Source organism: Rhinolophus sinicus, chromosome 15, assembly GCF_057876585.1.
Source record: "Rhinolophus sinicus isolate RSI-liver-muscle chromosome 15, RSI-T2T, whole genome shotgun sequence".
In the NCBI taxonomy this organism is placed as follows: Eukaryota; Metazoa; Chordata; class Mammalia; order Chiroptera; family Rhinolophidae; genus Rhinolophus; species Rhinolophus sinicus.
The window spans coordinates 112008527-112027374 of record NC_142515.1 but is presented as its reverse complement, the minus strand read 5'-3'; the positions used below and the strand labels follow the sequence as shown (position 1 = coordinate 112027374).

Here is an 18848-nt window from a genome sequence, read left to right as displayed (position 1 = left end):
ATAGCACCACATAAAAAGTACATGAACTCTAAAAGCAAAAGTGGCCTAATTAATGCTACATCTCATTTCTCCTTCTCCACCTCCTGCAGTTGAAGATGTAGGGCTCTGAGACTATTATTGCTTTTGGATCACTTTGTTATTGACTATTCTCTGTATGATCATTTATTTTAAAGGACTGATGTCACATTTGGTGTTATATCTGATGACATATTGTGGACATTTTCTTCCAGAAATGGCTCTTTAAGGCTGAGTGCAAGAGGTTAAGCTGCCTGACTGGGGCCAAACCTAAGATCACAGACTTTTAATCTAAAATCTTAATATTCTCATTGAATGCAATGTAACATTTATTCTGTATACTACATACTCTCATTTAACTATAAGCTGCTAAATGTTAAACTAACACCCTATAAAAAGGGGAATTAAATCTATTTTATTAAAAAATAATCCATTTACATTTTATAAAATAAAAATAATTTTAATGTGGAGGGCATTTGCCCTCTTAATGTATCTTAATTGGCTTTCAAAAATTACAACATTAAAAAAATATAAAAATTATTAAAAATATTAAGTGAAACCCTATGATCAAAGAGAGTAAATTATCAAATCCAAAGGACTTGATTTCCAGTTTGTCTAATTTGCTCATCAGGCTACCTAAACTGAAGCATAGTGACATGCGTTACATCAAAAAGGGAAAAAATGTTTTGCTAAGCTCTGATAGATAACAAGATGATGCAGAACAGGAACATTTGAAAATAACGTCTATTCTCTTTTTCCAAAATCCATCTATCACAGCCATCTACAAATCAAGGCTCAGAAAGTATCGAAGCACTTGGACATTTATTACCATCTCTCTCACTTCATAATCTCAAGCTAAAATACCATGGTTGAGGGAAAACCATATACACACAACAGAACCTGGAAACCTATTTGGTTTGTAAATGCTGTCTTTCTGATATTCATGGATTTAAGGCAGGCGTCCTGGATTAATTTACTCAAAGCTGAATGTGTCACTTAAAAGGAGAAATATTTTATCCTCCTACTCTGAAACAAAGGGTGTATGTTAAGTAAGTTCTGCATGTGTAACATAATAAATAAATACTCTTGACACCATAATTTAATAGGACCCTACACTAACTATAAAAAATTTAACTTCTCTTTCTGGGGTGAATAACTCTGAAATGTGGCAGTGGACCATTTTACAGTGCCTTGGAATAATGAAGCGATGCTCTTCATTACCAAGTACTGTACCTGCTGCTCCTGGCAAGGAGTGGTTTGCACACTGACCGTGTTCCACGGCTGTTTTTAGGGTCGCTTCAGGATGTGTCGATCCTAGAGGGTTACGCACAAATCGTCGCCGGCGCCGCAAGTCATCTTCCCAGTAGTCAAGGCGCCAGAACTCACGAGGACGACTACAATGAAACAGAGAAGCCACATATGTTAGCAATTATCAAACAGCGTGGTAGCACTGAATTTCTGCATAAAGCTCTCCTTGTTTGCTCTGCCTTTTTTTTCCCTCCCCTTCCTCTTAATTCTCCCTCCACCTCACACTCCCCTTTCTGCAATCTTTAACTGAGGTATGTCCTTGAAAATAACAATATCACCTTCCAGTCTAAGGAACTCCTTTTTCTTTTTCTTGGAAGGTGAAATGAGCACTAAATACATCATTTTGAAATGAATTGCTGACAGTGTGATCAGTTTCCCCACACTCTAGTGGCATGTGCTCTGATTTCAGCCTCATTTCAGCCTCAGCAGGGCACCTTTCTCTGTGGCTGCATTTATAAACCAGAATAGGGAAAAGGCTATTATAAATATGGTATAGCATTACCTATATTAATCAAAGTCTGTCCCCCTTCATTTTTCTTCCTAATTTGTGCCTTTTTGCACAAGGTCAGTAAATCATACCGTGAATTCTTGGTCCAGAAAGTGTTAACTTTAATGAATATCTCAGTTACATGGTTATGTATGTGATAATAAAATATTACTCTGTTTAGATGTGCAGGAATTTAATTAAAATAATCTCTTAAAATATTCATTACATTTAGCCCCTGAGGCTTAGAACAACACAAGAAAATGCATTTCTTTTCCATTTACTGTTTTTAAATAAACCATTCCTATAGAGTGAAATAGCAATCTATTTTCAAGCAAATCAGATTGGATTTCTGTTTTATGTAGTCTGTTTTTATATTTAATTAAAAACTACATGCTATATGATGTGCAATAATTGCTATATCAAAAGCATACTTTTGGAAATGCTTTTTTTTTTAAAGGGTTCGCGCAATTCAAGTTCTACTATGTTTTCCCCAATTATGTAGATCTTTTATATGGCAATATATAAATGTCAATTTTCTCTCCTGTTAACTAATCATGATCTAACATGCTGGAAAGTATTTTATAAAGAAAATACTAACATTAAGTTTTTTTCAGTTACAGTAAGGAAAAATAATTTTCTGCAGAATATATTTATTCACTAAAGATACACAGCATGAAAACCTATAGGTTTTGATAATAAAAATTTAAAAATTCATAATCAAAACTTCTGCAAGGAATGACTAATACAAGATAAAATCTCACTTGTATTTCATGAGCTAATAAAATTGTACCTGTCAGCTTTGACAAATTAGTAGTCTTGACCAACTGACAGTCCCAAAATACCCACATAAAAGTTACCCCTATTTTCATGTTTTAAAGATGCTACTTTTAAAAATTCAAGATTTATAAATACCAATTACAATTTATCACAGATTAATAAAAGCATAGGCAATAGTGTATTATTAAAAGAAAAAAAAGATTTTAAACCATAGGAATCCATGCTGTTTTCTGAGAAAGCTGGACAGACAATAAGAACATCAAAGATTTCCTTTGTTGATTTTGATGAAGCATAAAGAGGAGATATAACGTCATCAAAATGGAATACAAAAAAGTGTAAGAATTGCAGTGCTCAAAAAGAAAGATAAAAATGCTCTTATTCTTCTTTGTTATTTTTCTGTCTACATTTTAAATGAAAACTAGTATTATGATATCATTTAAAGAATAAAACCTACAGAATGTACATATAAGCAAAAGACAACAGTTGTTTGAACTCAATTAATAAAATAAAATTCTCTGTAGATTGAGAGGGGGAAAAGCAGTACACAGATGGCTATGTGTATGGCTTTGATAGTCGTGGAGCTTGGATAGGCACTTCATCATTCTGCCTACCTACATTTATCTGCTAAAATTATTATCAAATATCAGCCAGGATGCAGTCGTGAATCAAGAGCTGCTCCTCGTCTTCAGGGGAATGATACAATGAGGGTCTATTCATCAGTGCAGCAATCGGCACAAGTAATTAGTTCCCTAGACTGAGATCTCCTACGAAGCCTATTTCAGTCAGCACCACAAACATATGACCATGTAAAGCTAATGAAAGCTGCTAAAATTTGTTAACCTTTTCTGCCATCAATCCTTCTAATAGTCTATGCTTCAGTATTATGCAAAGGTGGTAAATTATTAATTTGTCATTCATCCATCCTTCTGAATTTTGAGTCGAATTAAACGATGCCATTCTTCTTGATAATAATTAAAATTATAAGAGGTATTAAGCTGCTATTATAAAATTATTACTAAATTAGGTAACAATAGATTGTAGTCTAATGCACAAGAGTGAAGTCAAATACAATGGCTATTAAAGCATGTGCACAATAATTTTTGTCATATGGTAGAAAAATCAGAGGAATTATAAAATCATTCACAAATCATCAAGTAATTCAAAGACGGTATCTATATTAGAATAATAACCAAAATTAATAGTAAGTAGAACTATAATGTTTATTTTTGTGTTCTTTGTCACAAACAAAATATGGTCACAATGGTGATATTTGGCTGAAACAGAAGCACCAATACATCAGGAACTCGGAACTTGTTCACATAGTAGAAAAAAATTTAAGGTGAGTTTCACTTACACTAACTATATACTTGTCTTCTAATGTAAACATTCTACTAAAAATTAAAAAAAAATACTTAGATACAATCCAAACAGAATGAAGAACTTTATAGTCAGCATGATAATATTTATACTACCTTCTTACACAAGTAGTCTACCTCCTGTTACAGCAATTTAATCTGAAGACAAAGCAAAAATCACTTATTTGAGATCACAGATCTAGAATGAATTACAGAAATCACCTAGAGACCAACGACTTCAATACATTTTTTGAGAGTCTGTCCATGTAAAAGCTCCAGGTGATACAGGGTACAAACCCTCAAGGAACTTAGTCACAATGGAATAGCTATTAGCCTCATCTGAAAAAAAAATAGCATTTATCATCCGATTTCTGATGGTGAGAGTAATACATGTCCTTTAGAAAAAAGTCGTACTCATTTTTTCAGATGAGGGTAATTACTAGCAGGTTTAAAGTCATTTATACAAGAACAAAACTGGGCCTAAAATTCCAATGTTTTGTCTTCCCAACCGTACTCCGTCCAACAACATGCATTCTCAGTATAAAGCTCTATCACCAAAAAAAAAAAAAAAAAAGGCACAATTTGTCATTTTAGAACAGTATTGGAAAAGGGAATGTATAGCTTTCAATTATCAACTTACTGGAAGTTTCGATCATTCACATAAAGATTTCACGCTCATTTAAGAAATATTGCCACCCTCCTGAAAAGCCCCTTCAAGGGAAAATAGGATTAAAAAAAACTGGCAAATTTTCAGGCACACTGATGCAACTTTCTCCCCATGTTGATCCAACTTTCTTCCCATAAGGTTATAAATTAACTAAATAAGTTATTATATATTTTTGGAGTTATCACTATGGTATAACTAGAAAAATTAAAGACTTCAAGTATTCAGAAACAGACTGTTGATCAAATACAAGCATGGATAAGATGAGAAATCACTTATTCTGAGACCTTACAAATAGGTATATGTCTAGAACACTACATACCTATACCTCTACATATCTGCATCTACCCAAAAAATTGTATTACTATTACATGATGCAACATTCACAAATGTCATTTTTATCAATTTCCACTAATAATTAAAAATAAGATCACACACACAAAAAAGTATTCAAATTAAGGATGTGAGCCTAGGCTCTATAAGATCTGGAAATAAAGCCTTCTCCATAAAAGGTGCTGTAGTTAAGTCCTCTATCAGGTCACAACTTCCAAGTACTAAAATCTTTGACCAATTAAAATACAAGTGTCTTTGAAAAGTTGTGGATTATCCTGAAATTAAATGTTCTAACTTTCGTTTCTAATGATTTCTTCCCAATTCTTTTGCCTAATGTCAAAATGTGAGATTAAAATCACAACACAGGTTTAATTGTCTTTTTCTAAGTCACATAATTATCTTTCTACTCTTTAGGAAACCTTCCCATTTATGTGTTTACATACACTCACCTTTAACGTGTGACTACAATTTATATATAAAATAATATAAAACAATGCCATTTTAATATACAGAATATGTATTTTCTATTCGACAAGAACAGAATCAAATAGATTTTTGAATTAAATCTTAGAAGGATCTATAACTCAAGCATCAAGAGATAGGCTGTTTACTCCTTTGTCAAGGCCCGCTGTGGTTAGTGAGTTGATCAGGTAAAACATGTAAGAATGAGCCAAATGAGAATCAGCTGGAAAAGGTAGACGTATTGAAACACAGAATCAGTAACTAAGCTACGATCCACATTCTTCCTCTAATAGTTGAATGGCTCAACTATACATAATCTATTATTATCAACATATAAATTACAAGACTTTAAAGGTTCAGTTTTCCTCTGAGAAAGTATGGTAAGCTAATTGGCCAATTAACAATGTATAAATGGATGAATACTGAAATTGAATCCTAAAATACTTTCTAATAACAGTGATTCACTCTATCTTGAGCCAGATGCTAGGGATATAAGGATTAAGATATTGTCCCTGCCCTCCTGGAGAAGACAAATGTGAAAATAAATAATAAAAATTCAAAAAAAAAAAAATGTGTGATAGAGCAGAGCTCTGTTAAGTAGCTATTAAATTGCACAACTCCAGGGAGCACTGTTCACATCAAAATTTGTATGAGTGGCACTCCTGGAGTTGTGCATTGCTTGTTTTGCATTGCTGTATGAACAACCTACGAGAACAATAGGGTGCTATGAGAACACCCTATCTTTTTCCCTCTCCACACACATGCTCAGGATCCTCTCTTTCTCTCCCAGAGTTGAATGTAATCTTGGGATAGGAGCCAGAACAAGGCCCTTCACATGCAATCAGTAGCAGTCACACAGTATTTATTTCCCTGCTGTAGGAAAAGGTGTTCAGGCCACGAATAGGTATGGTTGTCAAAAAACACCAAAATTCAATATGCAGAATAAAACAGCCAACAAAAGACTAACATTTATTTCACTAAACTCATTAATTTTATATTGCTTTAATTAAAGAAGATTATTTTCTTGATATTGTTCAATTAAAGTAAAATAATGTTAATTACTGAAACCTAGGATAACTATGTAAGTGTTCCAATTATTCTACAATCAAAATATACTGACATTATTCAAATCAGCCAAATATGTGTATAACTTTCATCTCACTGGTTTCAATGTCATTTTAATGTAACTTGGATCAATATCAATAAACGAGTAATAATGTAATTATATTAGAAAAATTTCCCATTTTACATCTTGCCTACTTTCTTGTGACAGTACTTGATAAATCTTTATAACCTAAAAAGTCAGTAATAAATTCTTCTGACGAAAGTTTTAAATCCTAGAAAATTTTCGTACTTCATATTTGTTCTTAAATTTTTATATTACCTGGTTTTCTAACTCCAGTATCTGGCTGGCTCCTTTTTCCATATTTTTAGATTAAAAATTCATGCTAGACATTAGCTACAGCTTAAATAAATGGTCACCTCTAGAAAGAAGTAAACATTTTCAGCGCACTGTCAGCTAGAAGATAAAAGTGCTTAAGTTCTAGAAGGGTTTCACTTTCTGCATAAATCTTGGTGAAATAATGTTCAGGTACTATAGGGTATCGTACAATATAAAAAAATGCTTTCTCTCACAAACTGAAATCTACAGTGCCTTCATGCAGATAGAGAGAAAAAATATTAACTCAAACCCATGTTTACCAAGTACCAACTATAAATCAAACGCACGTGATCTATGCCCTGTGCTGTCTTAATGAAAAGAAGGAAAAAAAAAAAAAAAAAAACCTTCAATTGTATGAATTCCAGCAGAGGAAGCATCTTCTAAAGCAGCATTCTTTCTTTATTGACCTAACATAGGAACTTTATATTACACTGAGTCACTAGAGCATCATATACATTATTTAATTATGTAAAGTTACATTTTATGTCGTTGTGAATTTTTTCATGGCATTGTTCAGCGTATATTTCTTTATTTGATTTCTGAGACATGTAGATACCCATTTCAATTAGGTATTAGTTCAGGTCTTTTTAAAAATTTAATTTTGCAACGAAGTCAATTATTCAATAAATATAACCAAGCTTTTCCTACATGCTGTTAGCCTGTTAACCATTTCTTTATTCACTCAGCATTTGTACCAGTAAGCAGAATCATGAGAAAATTTAAAATCTAGTATTAATTATACTACCAGGTAAAACTCTAACAAAAGACAACTGAATAAAAAATTAAAATAAATTACGTTGTTGGATAGTAGAAGCCCTAAAACTCAGCTCAGTACCACACTACTTAGACAAATCGGATCTATTTTCCCCAAAAATCTAATTTAAAAAATTCACCAAACATTAGTTGAGTGCCAACTATGTACCAGATCTTGATACATACAAATGAATTGTGCTGGGCTCAGCCTAGAATTTTTTTATGTTATGATCAGGATAAGGAAATTATTAAACGTCAAAAATAATACAACTTTAAAATAATAGAACTAATTACATCAGACTACTCTGCGCTAGACATCATGCTCTTTTCCATACATTATCACCAAGACTCACAACTACCATGCCATGATTAAATACTGTTATTTTCATTTTAAAGATGAAGAAATGAAGTCTTAACCATCAGTAGTAAATAATAAGTCTACGGACTTCAAAGTCAATGAGCTGTTCACATGACATTTCCTCTAGAAACTCTTATTGGATACTGTTATAGTTATGATCAAAGCACCAATTAACCCTGCCTGGAAAAATAGAGGATTTCATTAGGGTTTCAATGAGGAACTATTTTGTAAGTTCCATGAGGACAAGAGTTTGTGTCTAATTCACTGACCAAGCACAGTAACTGGAACAAAGCTGGCACCTTAGTAAATAATCATTAAAAAACGAACAAAATTACTTTTTAAAAGAAACTTAAATGATAAAGAGGAATTTGCTAGGCAAAAGGGAAAAGACATTACAAGCAGAAAAAAAAAGCATGAACAAAGGCATAGAGACATAAAAAGGCAACTGTATCTAAGGAAGTTTGGGTAAGAAAGATCATGTTAAAGCCGTCTTACAGTAGCCAAAGCTAAGGTAAGAAACATAGGTTTGGAACCAAGACTTCAAAAGGGCTTGTATACTAAAGTCGCAACCTTTATATCCTATAGTCAACAAAGACAATCAATCCTTCTTACTAATACAGGATTAATATGGTCAGCCTTGGATGTTACCTGACAGCAACAGAAACAAGGCAGAGGGTTTGGAGCCTAGAGGCTACGATTTGAGAGACATATTTGCAGTGGAATAGATAAGACTTGCTGAGACATTCAGTAAGGGAGGTGAGGAAAAGGAGATAATGAGAATAAAACTGATGTTTGTGACAAAGGGGCAGTGAGAGGATAAAGACACTAATTAACTGAAATGATGCAGGTTAAGCAGGTGTGATTTGGAGGAAAAATCATGTCCTGAATACCTAATAATGTGCAGGCAGGTATGTCTACTAAGTAAGCAATATAACTTGAGAACTTGAAAAAGCAGCCTGGCTAGATATATAAAATTGGGAGATGTATCAGCCTTGGGAGTCAGTGAATTTAGATGTTCATCCAACAAAATCTACTGAGGGTTATTATAAGCTAGGTAGTATGCTAGATCCAGGGAAAACCATATTGACAGGATTGGCGAAAAGTGTAAATGAAAACTCGGAAATTCCAACATTTAAAATTTTGCGAAAGAAAAAAGGATGGATGAAATGACTAAAGAAGAAAGCAATTGCTTCTTACAATCAGTAAAGTAAAAGGAGAACCAAAATAGAATGGTGCCAAAAAGGACAAAGAAGCAGACTCTTCAAAGCAGTGAGTGGGCAGCAGTATTTAATTCTGCATAAAAATGTTAGGAGGACAAAAAATGAAGAGAAGCTTTTGTTTTGTGTTTTAAACAGTCATATGACATATAATTTATACACCATAAAGTTCACCTGTTTAAAATACATTGGTTTTCAGTACACTTAACAAGTTGTGCAACCATTACCGTAATCTAATTTTAGAATGTTTATTTCCCCCAAAAGGAATTCCATACCCATTACCAGTTATTCCCCCATTCTCCCTACCTTGGGAATGGACATGTGGAGGATTTTACGGTATGTAGGGCAAAAAACAGATGAATGTGTTTATACTGGCTTGGAGCTTCTGAAGTTTGAACCAATTTTAGAATAAATCAAATTGGAAGTGATTGGTAAAAAGCAGTTGTATTAGTACTGGAAATTTTTGGAGAGTCTAAAGGGTATAATAATGCATGATTTTTTAAAACATTTCTAATACCTTGAAGACATCAAAGAACTAAGTCTAATTTACCTTTTAAGGGAGACTCTTTAAAATCAAAGTTATAACTAATGCACACTACAAGATATATAAAAGCTAAAAGTTTGGGGATAATATCTATCAAAAACGAGTAGCCTTTAAAATTTCTGAACATGATATGAAAATATTTCAGTTACATTTCTTTTAATGTATTTAAAATTAATCACCATAGCTCTATGATATGCTAGATCTATGACATTTACATAAATCATTTATAATCTTTGGGACTTCACTGCCTTATATAAAATAATTGTAAATTGTTCAGCCTACCTCACAGAGCTGTTGTGAGGAATCAAAATAATGTAAAATTACTTAAACAACAGTAAAACACTATGAAATGCAAGACATTTTTTTGTAGTTAATAATGAATTTAAGTGTTTGGATACTTTTATACCATTTACTTTGTTAAATCTTGCATTTAAAGTCGTAAGTGACTTAGAATGTGATTTAAAAACAAAACAACGGGTGAGCCCTCCCCAGGTGCTATATTTGAGTCTCCATCAACCTGGCTAACTTTCGCCCGGCCCTGGTGATTCCCTGAAATCCTGCCCCATCACATTTGCGGGTCCACTCAAGCCTCCAGTGGCTTTTCCACACAAACAGCGTGTCTTCGCTCATGCTACAAACTGTCCCAAAATTTCTCACAGGTTCTCAAAACCCAAAAACCACCTGCATCTGGCCTCAGCATGCCTCTTGCTAAGCAGCCCAAAGCCTTGCATTGGAAGTAGACAGCCCTGGTTCTAGGCTTGGCTTCGCCGAGACACCTCCTAGTCCAGTGTGGGTGGTGGCCACCTGCGGATTGCTTTGTGGCTCATTCCAGATGGCTCCGGGCAGGGCACAGGCTACTGCTGAATTTGGCCTGCAGCAGGCCTCTCCCAGGAGTCCCAGGGAGGGAGGAGCAGCACGCCCAGTGGCCAGTTTCTGACAAAGCCAGAGAATCAACCAGCTGCCTCAGCAGACAACACACACACAGGGCAGACTGAGCAGGCACCAGAGCCGTGCTAAAGCGAATCCTGTTCCGTAGGGTCAGCCCCTGCACAACAGCTCTTCCACTATAGTCATGGCCTCACAACTAATCCTCACAACTAATATGGCCTCACAACTAATCCTCACAACTATAATATAGTCCTCACAACTAATCAGCCCAAGGCTCAATCCCTCCCATTGATGTACAAACAGCAACGAAGGCTCAACTACAACAGAAAGGCACACACAACTCACACAATAGACACAGCAGGAGCACCTTGCTCAGATGATCAAGGAGACTGTGCCACTGGGTCCCACAAGACATATAATACCTAAGGCCACTAAAGTAAGACTAGGAGACAAAACAGGCCTACCTAACTCATAGAAACAAACACAGGGAGGCAGCCAAAATGGGGAGACAAAGAAACATGACCCAAACGAAGGAACAGGACAAAGACCCAGAAAAAGAACTAAACAAAGTGGAGGAAAGCCATCTACCAGATGCAGAGTTCAAAACACTGGTTATGAGGATGCTCCGTGATCTCAGTGAGAACTTTAACAGAGAGACAGGAAACAAAAATAGAGATAGAAAACATAAAAAAGAAAGTCAGAAACAAACAATACAATAACTGAAATGAATACATTAAAAGGAATCAACAGATTCCATGAAGCAGAGGATCAAATCAATGATTTGGAAGATAAGGTAGCAGGAAACACCCAATCGGAACAGCAAAAAGAAAAAAGAATCCAAAAAAAAAAAAAAAATGAGAATAGTTTAAGGGGCCTCTGGGACAACCTCAAGCATACGAACATTTACATCATAGGGGTACCAGAAGGAGAAGAGAGAAAGCAAGGAATTAAAAACCTACTTGAAGAAATTATAACAGAAAACTTCCCTAACCCAATGAAGGAAATAGACATACAAGCCCAGGAAGTGAAGAGAGTCCCACATAAGATGAACCCAAGGAGGACAACACCAAGACACATAATTAAAATGCAAAGGGTTAAAGACAAAGAGAATCGTAAAAGCAGCAAGAGAAAAGCAGTTAGTTACTTACAAGGGAATTCCAATAAGGCTGTCAGCTGATTTCTCAACAGAAACTTTGCAGGCCAAAAGGTACTGGCATGAAATATTCAAAGTGATGAAAAGCAAGGACTCAGAGCCAAGATTACTCTACCCAGCAAAACTATCATTTAGAATAGGATAGATAAAGAGCTTCCCAGACAAGAAAAAGCTCAAGAAGTTCATCACCACCAAACCAGTATTACAAGAAATGTTAGAGGAACGTCTTTCAGAAGAAAAATAAATTAAATTAAATTAAAATTAAAAATATGAATAATAAAATGGCAATAACTATATATCTATCAGCAACTACTTTAAATGTAAATGTATTAAATGTTCCAATCAAAAGATAGGGTGAATGAATGGACCCTTACATATGCTGCCAACAAGAGACACACTTCAGATCAAAAGACACACACAGACTGAAAGTAAAGAGATGGAAAAAGATTTTCCATGAAAATGGAAACAAACAAAAAGCTAGTACAGCAATACTTATAGCAGACAAAATGGACTTTAAAACAAAGGCTATATGTAACAAGAGTCAAAAAGGACCCAGTAATCCCACTTCTGGGTATTTATCCAAAGAAACCTGAAATACAACTTTGAAGGGACATGTGCATCCATCTGTTCATTGCAGTATTATTTACAATAGCCAAGATGTGGATACAGCCTGGTGTCTACCAACAGGTAAATGGATAAAGAGGTGGAACATATATACAATGGAATATTACTCAACCATAAAAAATGAAATCTTGCCATCTACTTCAACACTGATGGACATAAAAGGTATTATGCTTAGTAGAGTAAGTCAGACAGAGAAAGACAAATGCCATATGATTTCACTTATATGTGGAATCCAAAGAAAAAGATAAATGAACAAAGAAATCAGAAACAAACTCATAGATACAGAGAACATTTTCAGCATTGCCAGATGGAAGAGGGGTTGTGGAATGGGTGAAAAATGGGGGTGGGGTTAAGAAATACAAATTGGTAGTTACAAAATAATCATGAGGATGTAGAGTACAGCATAAAGAATACAGTTAACAATATTGTAATAACTATGCATGGTATCAGATGGGTACTAGAATTAAAGGATTACCTCGTAAGTTATAAGTGACTAATCATTTTGTTGTACCCCTGAATTTATTATTGTATGTCAACTAATTGAAAATTTTTTAAAAAATATTTTTAAAAAGAAAAACAAATCCCAATTAAAATGCCCATTAGTAGATTATAAAGTACAAACTGGCGGTTACAAAATAGTGACAGGGATGTAAAAGTACAGCATAGAGAATGTAGTCAATAATATGGAAATAAGTATATATATATATATATTATCAGGTGAGTATTAGATTTATCAGAAGGGATCACTTTGTAAGTTATATAAATGACTAACCATTATGCAGTATACCTGAAACTAATATATATTCAATGTCAACTGTAATTGAAAACTAAAATAAAATGTTCTTTAACAGCCCTGGCAATGATTAGCTTATTTTCTTTCTCTAAAGATTTACCAATTCTGGACATTTTATACAAATGGAATCATACAATATGCAGAATTTTATGACTTGCTTCTTTCACTTAGAATAATGTTTTCGAGGTTCATCCATGTTGTAGCACGTTTCAACACTTCATTCCTTTTTATTGCTGAGTAATAGTTCATTATATGAACACAATGTATTCCGTTTACCCATTCATCATCTGATAAACATTTGAACTGTTTCCATTTGGTGGTATCTTTGGGTTATATAATTAGAAACTTGAAATATTCACAATTTCCCTAATTACGCATTAAGAATTACAATTTTGTTCAGGTTTCACTTCTTAAATGATCAATGATTTATGGAAGGCCGATGCCAAGCCAACTATGACAATCCTGTCATTCTTATCAGTGATTGGTTCCAGAATCTAGTTAAACCAATCACTGCATAAATTGTACCTGGCAATCATTTTTGCCAATCTGAAATGCAAAACTTTTATTCAGTCGTTGGGACAGTATTTCTTCCTGTCTTCTGATGGACTGGAACAAGGAAACATTAGACTCAGTTACTCACAGCTATAACACAACTCTGAGGAAGCCAGACTGGGGGAAAAGTTTACACATCCAGGGACAGAAAACTGAAAGAACTGCAGAAAAACAGAGTTGCCCCCAAGGCTTTTCACACCTGCACTTCTTATTATGAAAGATAATACACTTCTGCACAATTTAATGAAGTGAACAATTTCATTTTAGTTAGAGCTAGGTTTGCTATTACTTGCCTTTGAAACCATCTAAGAGATAAAATGATTACTGTTGATGCCATTAGCAACTTGATTACAGTTGCAAAAAACTAGACAGTAATGAACTGATGCTTTGGTGGAGATAGTTAACACTGACTTCAAAAAATTCTTCTGACAATGCCAGTAATGAAGGAAATGCACTGGTAGTTCAAAGAGGGTAAAGAACAGACTTAGGCATATTGAAAGATGGTAAAGCCTAAGTCCAAAAAAACAGAAGAGACTGAAGATGGCAAAAAGGAGGGCAGCAGCAGGATTTTAGAAAGACAGGTGAGGTTTAACTCTGTGAGAGGATGGTCTAATTCCCTTGCAAGTAAAGAAAAGTGACCTCCTTCTCTGTGGCAAGATGGAAGGAAGGAAAGCTCTGCATTTTAATAAATGGGTTTACGGTTCGAAGAAAAACTGAAGGCCTGATTATTTCTACTTTCTCTATTAAATAGCAGGGTTTTGACTGAAGAATAGAATGGGGGGGAAAAATTTAGAAGAGCTGCCTTGGGAAATATAAAATAAAGCTGACTCAAGGAAAGCTCAAGGATGACTAAGTACTTAGGAAAGTCTAGCTGAGTTTGGAAACCACTGGAAACTTCACTTAGAGTGGCACGAATATGTACAACTGTGACTGTGTGTGTGTCCCCCAGCAACCTATGAACAAGAGTAAAAAGAGCAGTAGGCGAAATTCACTCAAGATTTACGACTAATCTGGCTGGGAGGCGAAAATAAGGAAGATTAAGGAAAAGGAGTAGGCTGGTGAGACTGTCTGGGATGGGGAAGGATGACAGACCCACGTTCTTTCTAGACCTAAATAAAATAAATAAACACGGCCTTTATTAGAGATTGATTCATCGGGAAACCAAATTTACCATTTCCCAACTCGCTTATAATGATAATTTTGTTTCCCAAAGAATTAGTCAATGTATCTCTTTATTCAATGTATATAGTCACTTTATTTAATGCTGTTGAGTATTCCACTTGTACTAAAACATGCCTAGAATGAAAGAATGGAGGCCTGTACTGTATTTAAAGATTGTCTCCAGTCTTCAAGCCCCAGGGTCCCTGTAGTAAATAGTCACAGGGCTGGAAAACGTGCATGTAGAGAATGATCTGAAGCCTCAGGAAGACAGGATCTCATTCTTCTGAGAAATATATTACATTATGCTCCTGGAAAAGGGATGGGAACTAAAATGTACTGATTGCCCATAACTTATCAGGCAGTCCGTTAAGTGTTTTACATGTGATCTCATCGAATTCTCAAAACAACCCTATAAATTAGGAATATAATCCCAATTTAACAGGTGAAGAACTGGGACTCAGAAGCCAAGTTATTTAGTTACTAAGAAACAGAGCTAGACCTCACACCTGTGACTTTGCATTACCAAAAGACTGTGGAAATGCTCCTTTTGCTAAGATGTTCATATTAGCCTCATTAATAGATTTATTAAGACAGTGTACTATGTAAGTTTTAACAAGTCTTTTAGAAAATGGCAGATTTGAATAGGACTAAACATTTTTTTGTAAATTATATGCACAACGATTAGCACATATTCCAATAAAGAACAATTACAAAACACATACTTTTTCTAGCATTAGCATCACCCCAAACTGAACGAGTAAGGCCATTAGACTGAGGGAAGAGGGTGCAGGGAAAAGTTCTGATCTTTTTAACAAATAAGTAAAACTAAGGTGAATTCTAAGTATTGTGTAGTGCAGGTCAATATGTGTGACTGAAAAGCCTGGAAGCTATTAATGTTCATTGAATGTTTCTAGTAGCTTCCGTCACTTGTGGAAGAACAAATGGTTTATAAGCATATACAAGAAGCAATCTCATAGCCAGAAACCACTGCTGTGGCATTTAGGCTCTCCATCTCTCTCAAACTCAGGCCCTATATCACATTTTCGTTGTGGTCATTCATAAGATAGTTTTAAGTTATATGGACAGAAGGAAAAAGCAAAGAAGTATCAGCCTCCATAGTATGACATTCTTATCTTTACATAAATAATTTAAAAGCTTAAATGAAAGAGCAATGCAGTATAATCCAACACTTCCTGCCTTTCTTCCAGAACTCTCGGGAAAATATTGGTGAAAGCACACAACTGATTTTAAACAGCATTAAAGAAAAAAATATATAGTGTGCTTTGCAAGCCAGATAAATTAGCAGAAAGCATGTACTCCTTATCCACAGGGGGGAACGGGCTTATTATGTTACACTTCCAAGTTTTTAAGACAGTTGGAAGCCGGTTCTTTCAATAGTTGCTGTCATCTCCTAGAAACTTTCTAGTACTTTCAATTTTGAAGCAATTATTCACATTCTGAAGTGACAATAAGTACCACAGGAAAAAAACGAAACATGAAAGCAGAACAGAAAATACCAGGGAGGGAGTAGAGACATGTTTATACCTTAAGATAAGTACGAAAGGATTCTATGAGGGGGTAACATTTGAGCCAAGACCTGAAAGAGGTAAAAGCATTAGCTCTGCAGAGGTCTTGGGAAGAGAAATTTCAGAAAGACACAACAATAAATCCGAAGGCACTGAGGTCGACACACTCGGTGAGGCCATGGAACTGCAAGGACGCCATTTTGGATGGTGAAGAGTTATAGTGTAAGTAGCGAGAGAGCGAAGAGTTAGTGGGAGGATGAGAAGGACATTAATTCTAATTTACTAAAAGGATGAGGAAGACACTAATTTTAGGCAGAGAAGTAATCTGCCCAACCTTATCACGGACTGCTGCCAGAGCGTGGGTGTAGGTGGGAGGGTGACATTAGAAGCAGGAAGTCCAGTTTGTACACTTTTGCAGTAATTCAGAAAATGATGATGTCTGGGGACAAGTGAAGTGGTAAAAAGTTATTGAATTCTGGATATATTTTGAAGGTTGAGTCAAAAAAAACATGATGACAGATCACATATGGGATATGAGGAGAGGAAGCAATATTAAAAGGATTCTGATCTGAGAAACTGGAGGAATAGAATCAACATTAATAAAGATGGGAGAGCATATGAGAGGAACAACTTTTGATAAAGAAGGCAAGAAATCTGGTTTTAAACATGTTGTGTTTGAAGTGCCTATTAGAAATCTGTGGCACAAAATGGTTAACTGTTCACCAAATCAATTTTCTTCTATCTACACACACAACTAGACCACATTTCCTAATTTCGTTCATAATTAAATGTGGCCATATCACGGAGCTCTAGACAGTGAAATGTGAGCAGAAATGACACAAGCCACTTCCAACCCTGACCTACAAAACTTTTCTGTACACAATTGTCCATGCTAGTTCCACTGGCTTGATGCAGAGGAACGTGGCAACCATGAAAGCCAAGAACTAAACATAATTTAGCTATAAGATGGAATGAATCATCTATCTGAAACATCTATTGTGTACTGTATATGAAAAAGAAATCAAGTTCTATTATGGTTCGCCACTAATGATATTTTGCTATTTATCTATTAAAGCAGTTTGTATCGCCACAAGCAATATAGATATCCAAACAGAGATGTTAAGTAGACAACTGAATATAAAAGTGTGGAATTCAAAGGAAAGGACCTGACAGGATACATAATCTGGCAGTAATAAATATATTGTGTTTACATTATATAATACAGGTATAGATCTTATAAGGAGAAGAGCAAAAAAAGAAAAAGGGAGTATTTCAAAGATTATGGCCTGGGTAACCCCAATAAGATATTCAAAACACCAGGAAAAATCAGGACTTTGAGGAGTGACCATTAGAAGAATATCCAGGTTCAAGAGGCCCAACAGAAAAGTCTTTCAAGGAGGAGGCAGCAATCAGTCATATTAAAGGATCCAGGTGAGTTAAGGAAGATGAAACTTAAGAACTGACTATCTGATTTAGCAATATGGTTGTCACTGGTGACCTTGAAAAGAACAATTTCAGTAGAAAGGTGAGACAAAAGCCTGACTGAAGTGAGTTCAAGAGAGAATGAAAGAAGAGAAACTAAGCAAGTAGAAACAAATTTTTCAAAGTTCTTCAAGTGTAGTTAAGAGGCCAGTTCCATTCTATACAGGACAAAGTACATTATAAACATCTGGAGGGGAAACACCATGAATGGAAATAGTCCTATCACATAACATTATATAAATGTCATAGAGTTTTACAATATAAGGATATTCTACTAGACCTGGACATATCAGTAGAATACCCTAGGTATGGATAAGTTTAATTAGAAAAGACAGAAGGTCGAAATCACAAAGGCTGCATAGACTTCTAAGGGTTGATTCCTGTCTAATTCAGTAATCTGCAGAAGCCAGGATTTTAGTGCATTGTGTTGGCAAGCATGTTAACCAGGATTTATACTGCAAATACTGATACTCAAGTATCAGTATTCAACTTTGAATAGGAAGAGAAAGATTAAGAGAAAATAATTCTTAAAAAGTTTTTAATGGGAGCTGAAAGAGCTCTAAAAAGCAACATTGCTATCTATATTAATTTCAATAACAAAAATATGGACTGTCTCAAAACAGAGACCCACAAAGAATCAAATAGGTTTTAATAATAAAACACTGAATCCTATAAATTACATTATTAATATAGATTGAGAAGAAAGGCTATAAATGGAAAAAAAAAGAATTCTGTATATTTAAAATGAATAACAAACTGCACTACAAAATCACACAACGTAATGTCTGTGTCAGAGCTTCCACACATTCAAACTGAAGTACACAGTAGCCATACAGGTTACACATCCATTGTTTCTAAAAGTTCTTTGTTATAACCACTAAACCTTGCTTTTTAATCATACTGGAATGCTACCACAATAAAATGCACTGTTGGAAGGTTCTTCACTGAGTGTGCA

The 18848-nt window shown here is 34.9% G+C and overlaps 1 protein-coding gene across 2 annotated transcripts in view; it reads right to left on the bottom strand.

Moving 5' to 3' along the window:
• The window catches only part of LRBA (LPS responsive beige-like anchor protein), a 561748-nt gene that overhangs the window by 262564 nt on the left and 280336 nt on the right, over positions 1–18848 (bottom strand). The window contains exon 38 of one of the 2 annotated variants that reach the window (XM_019722880.3): positions 1249–1409. In XM_019722880.3, the coding sequence (XP_019578439.3) occupies positions 1249–1409 (161 nt within the window). The remainder of the gene's footprint in view (positions 1–1248; positions 1410–18848) is intronic. The other variant, XM_019722903.3, reaches the window with a different exon arrangement.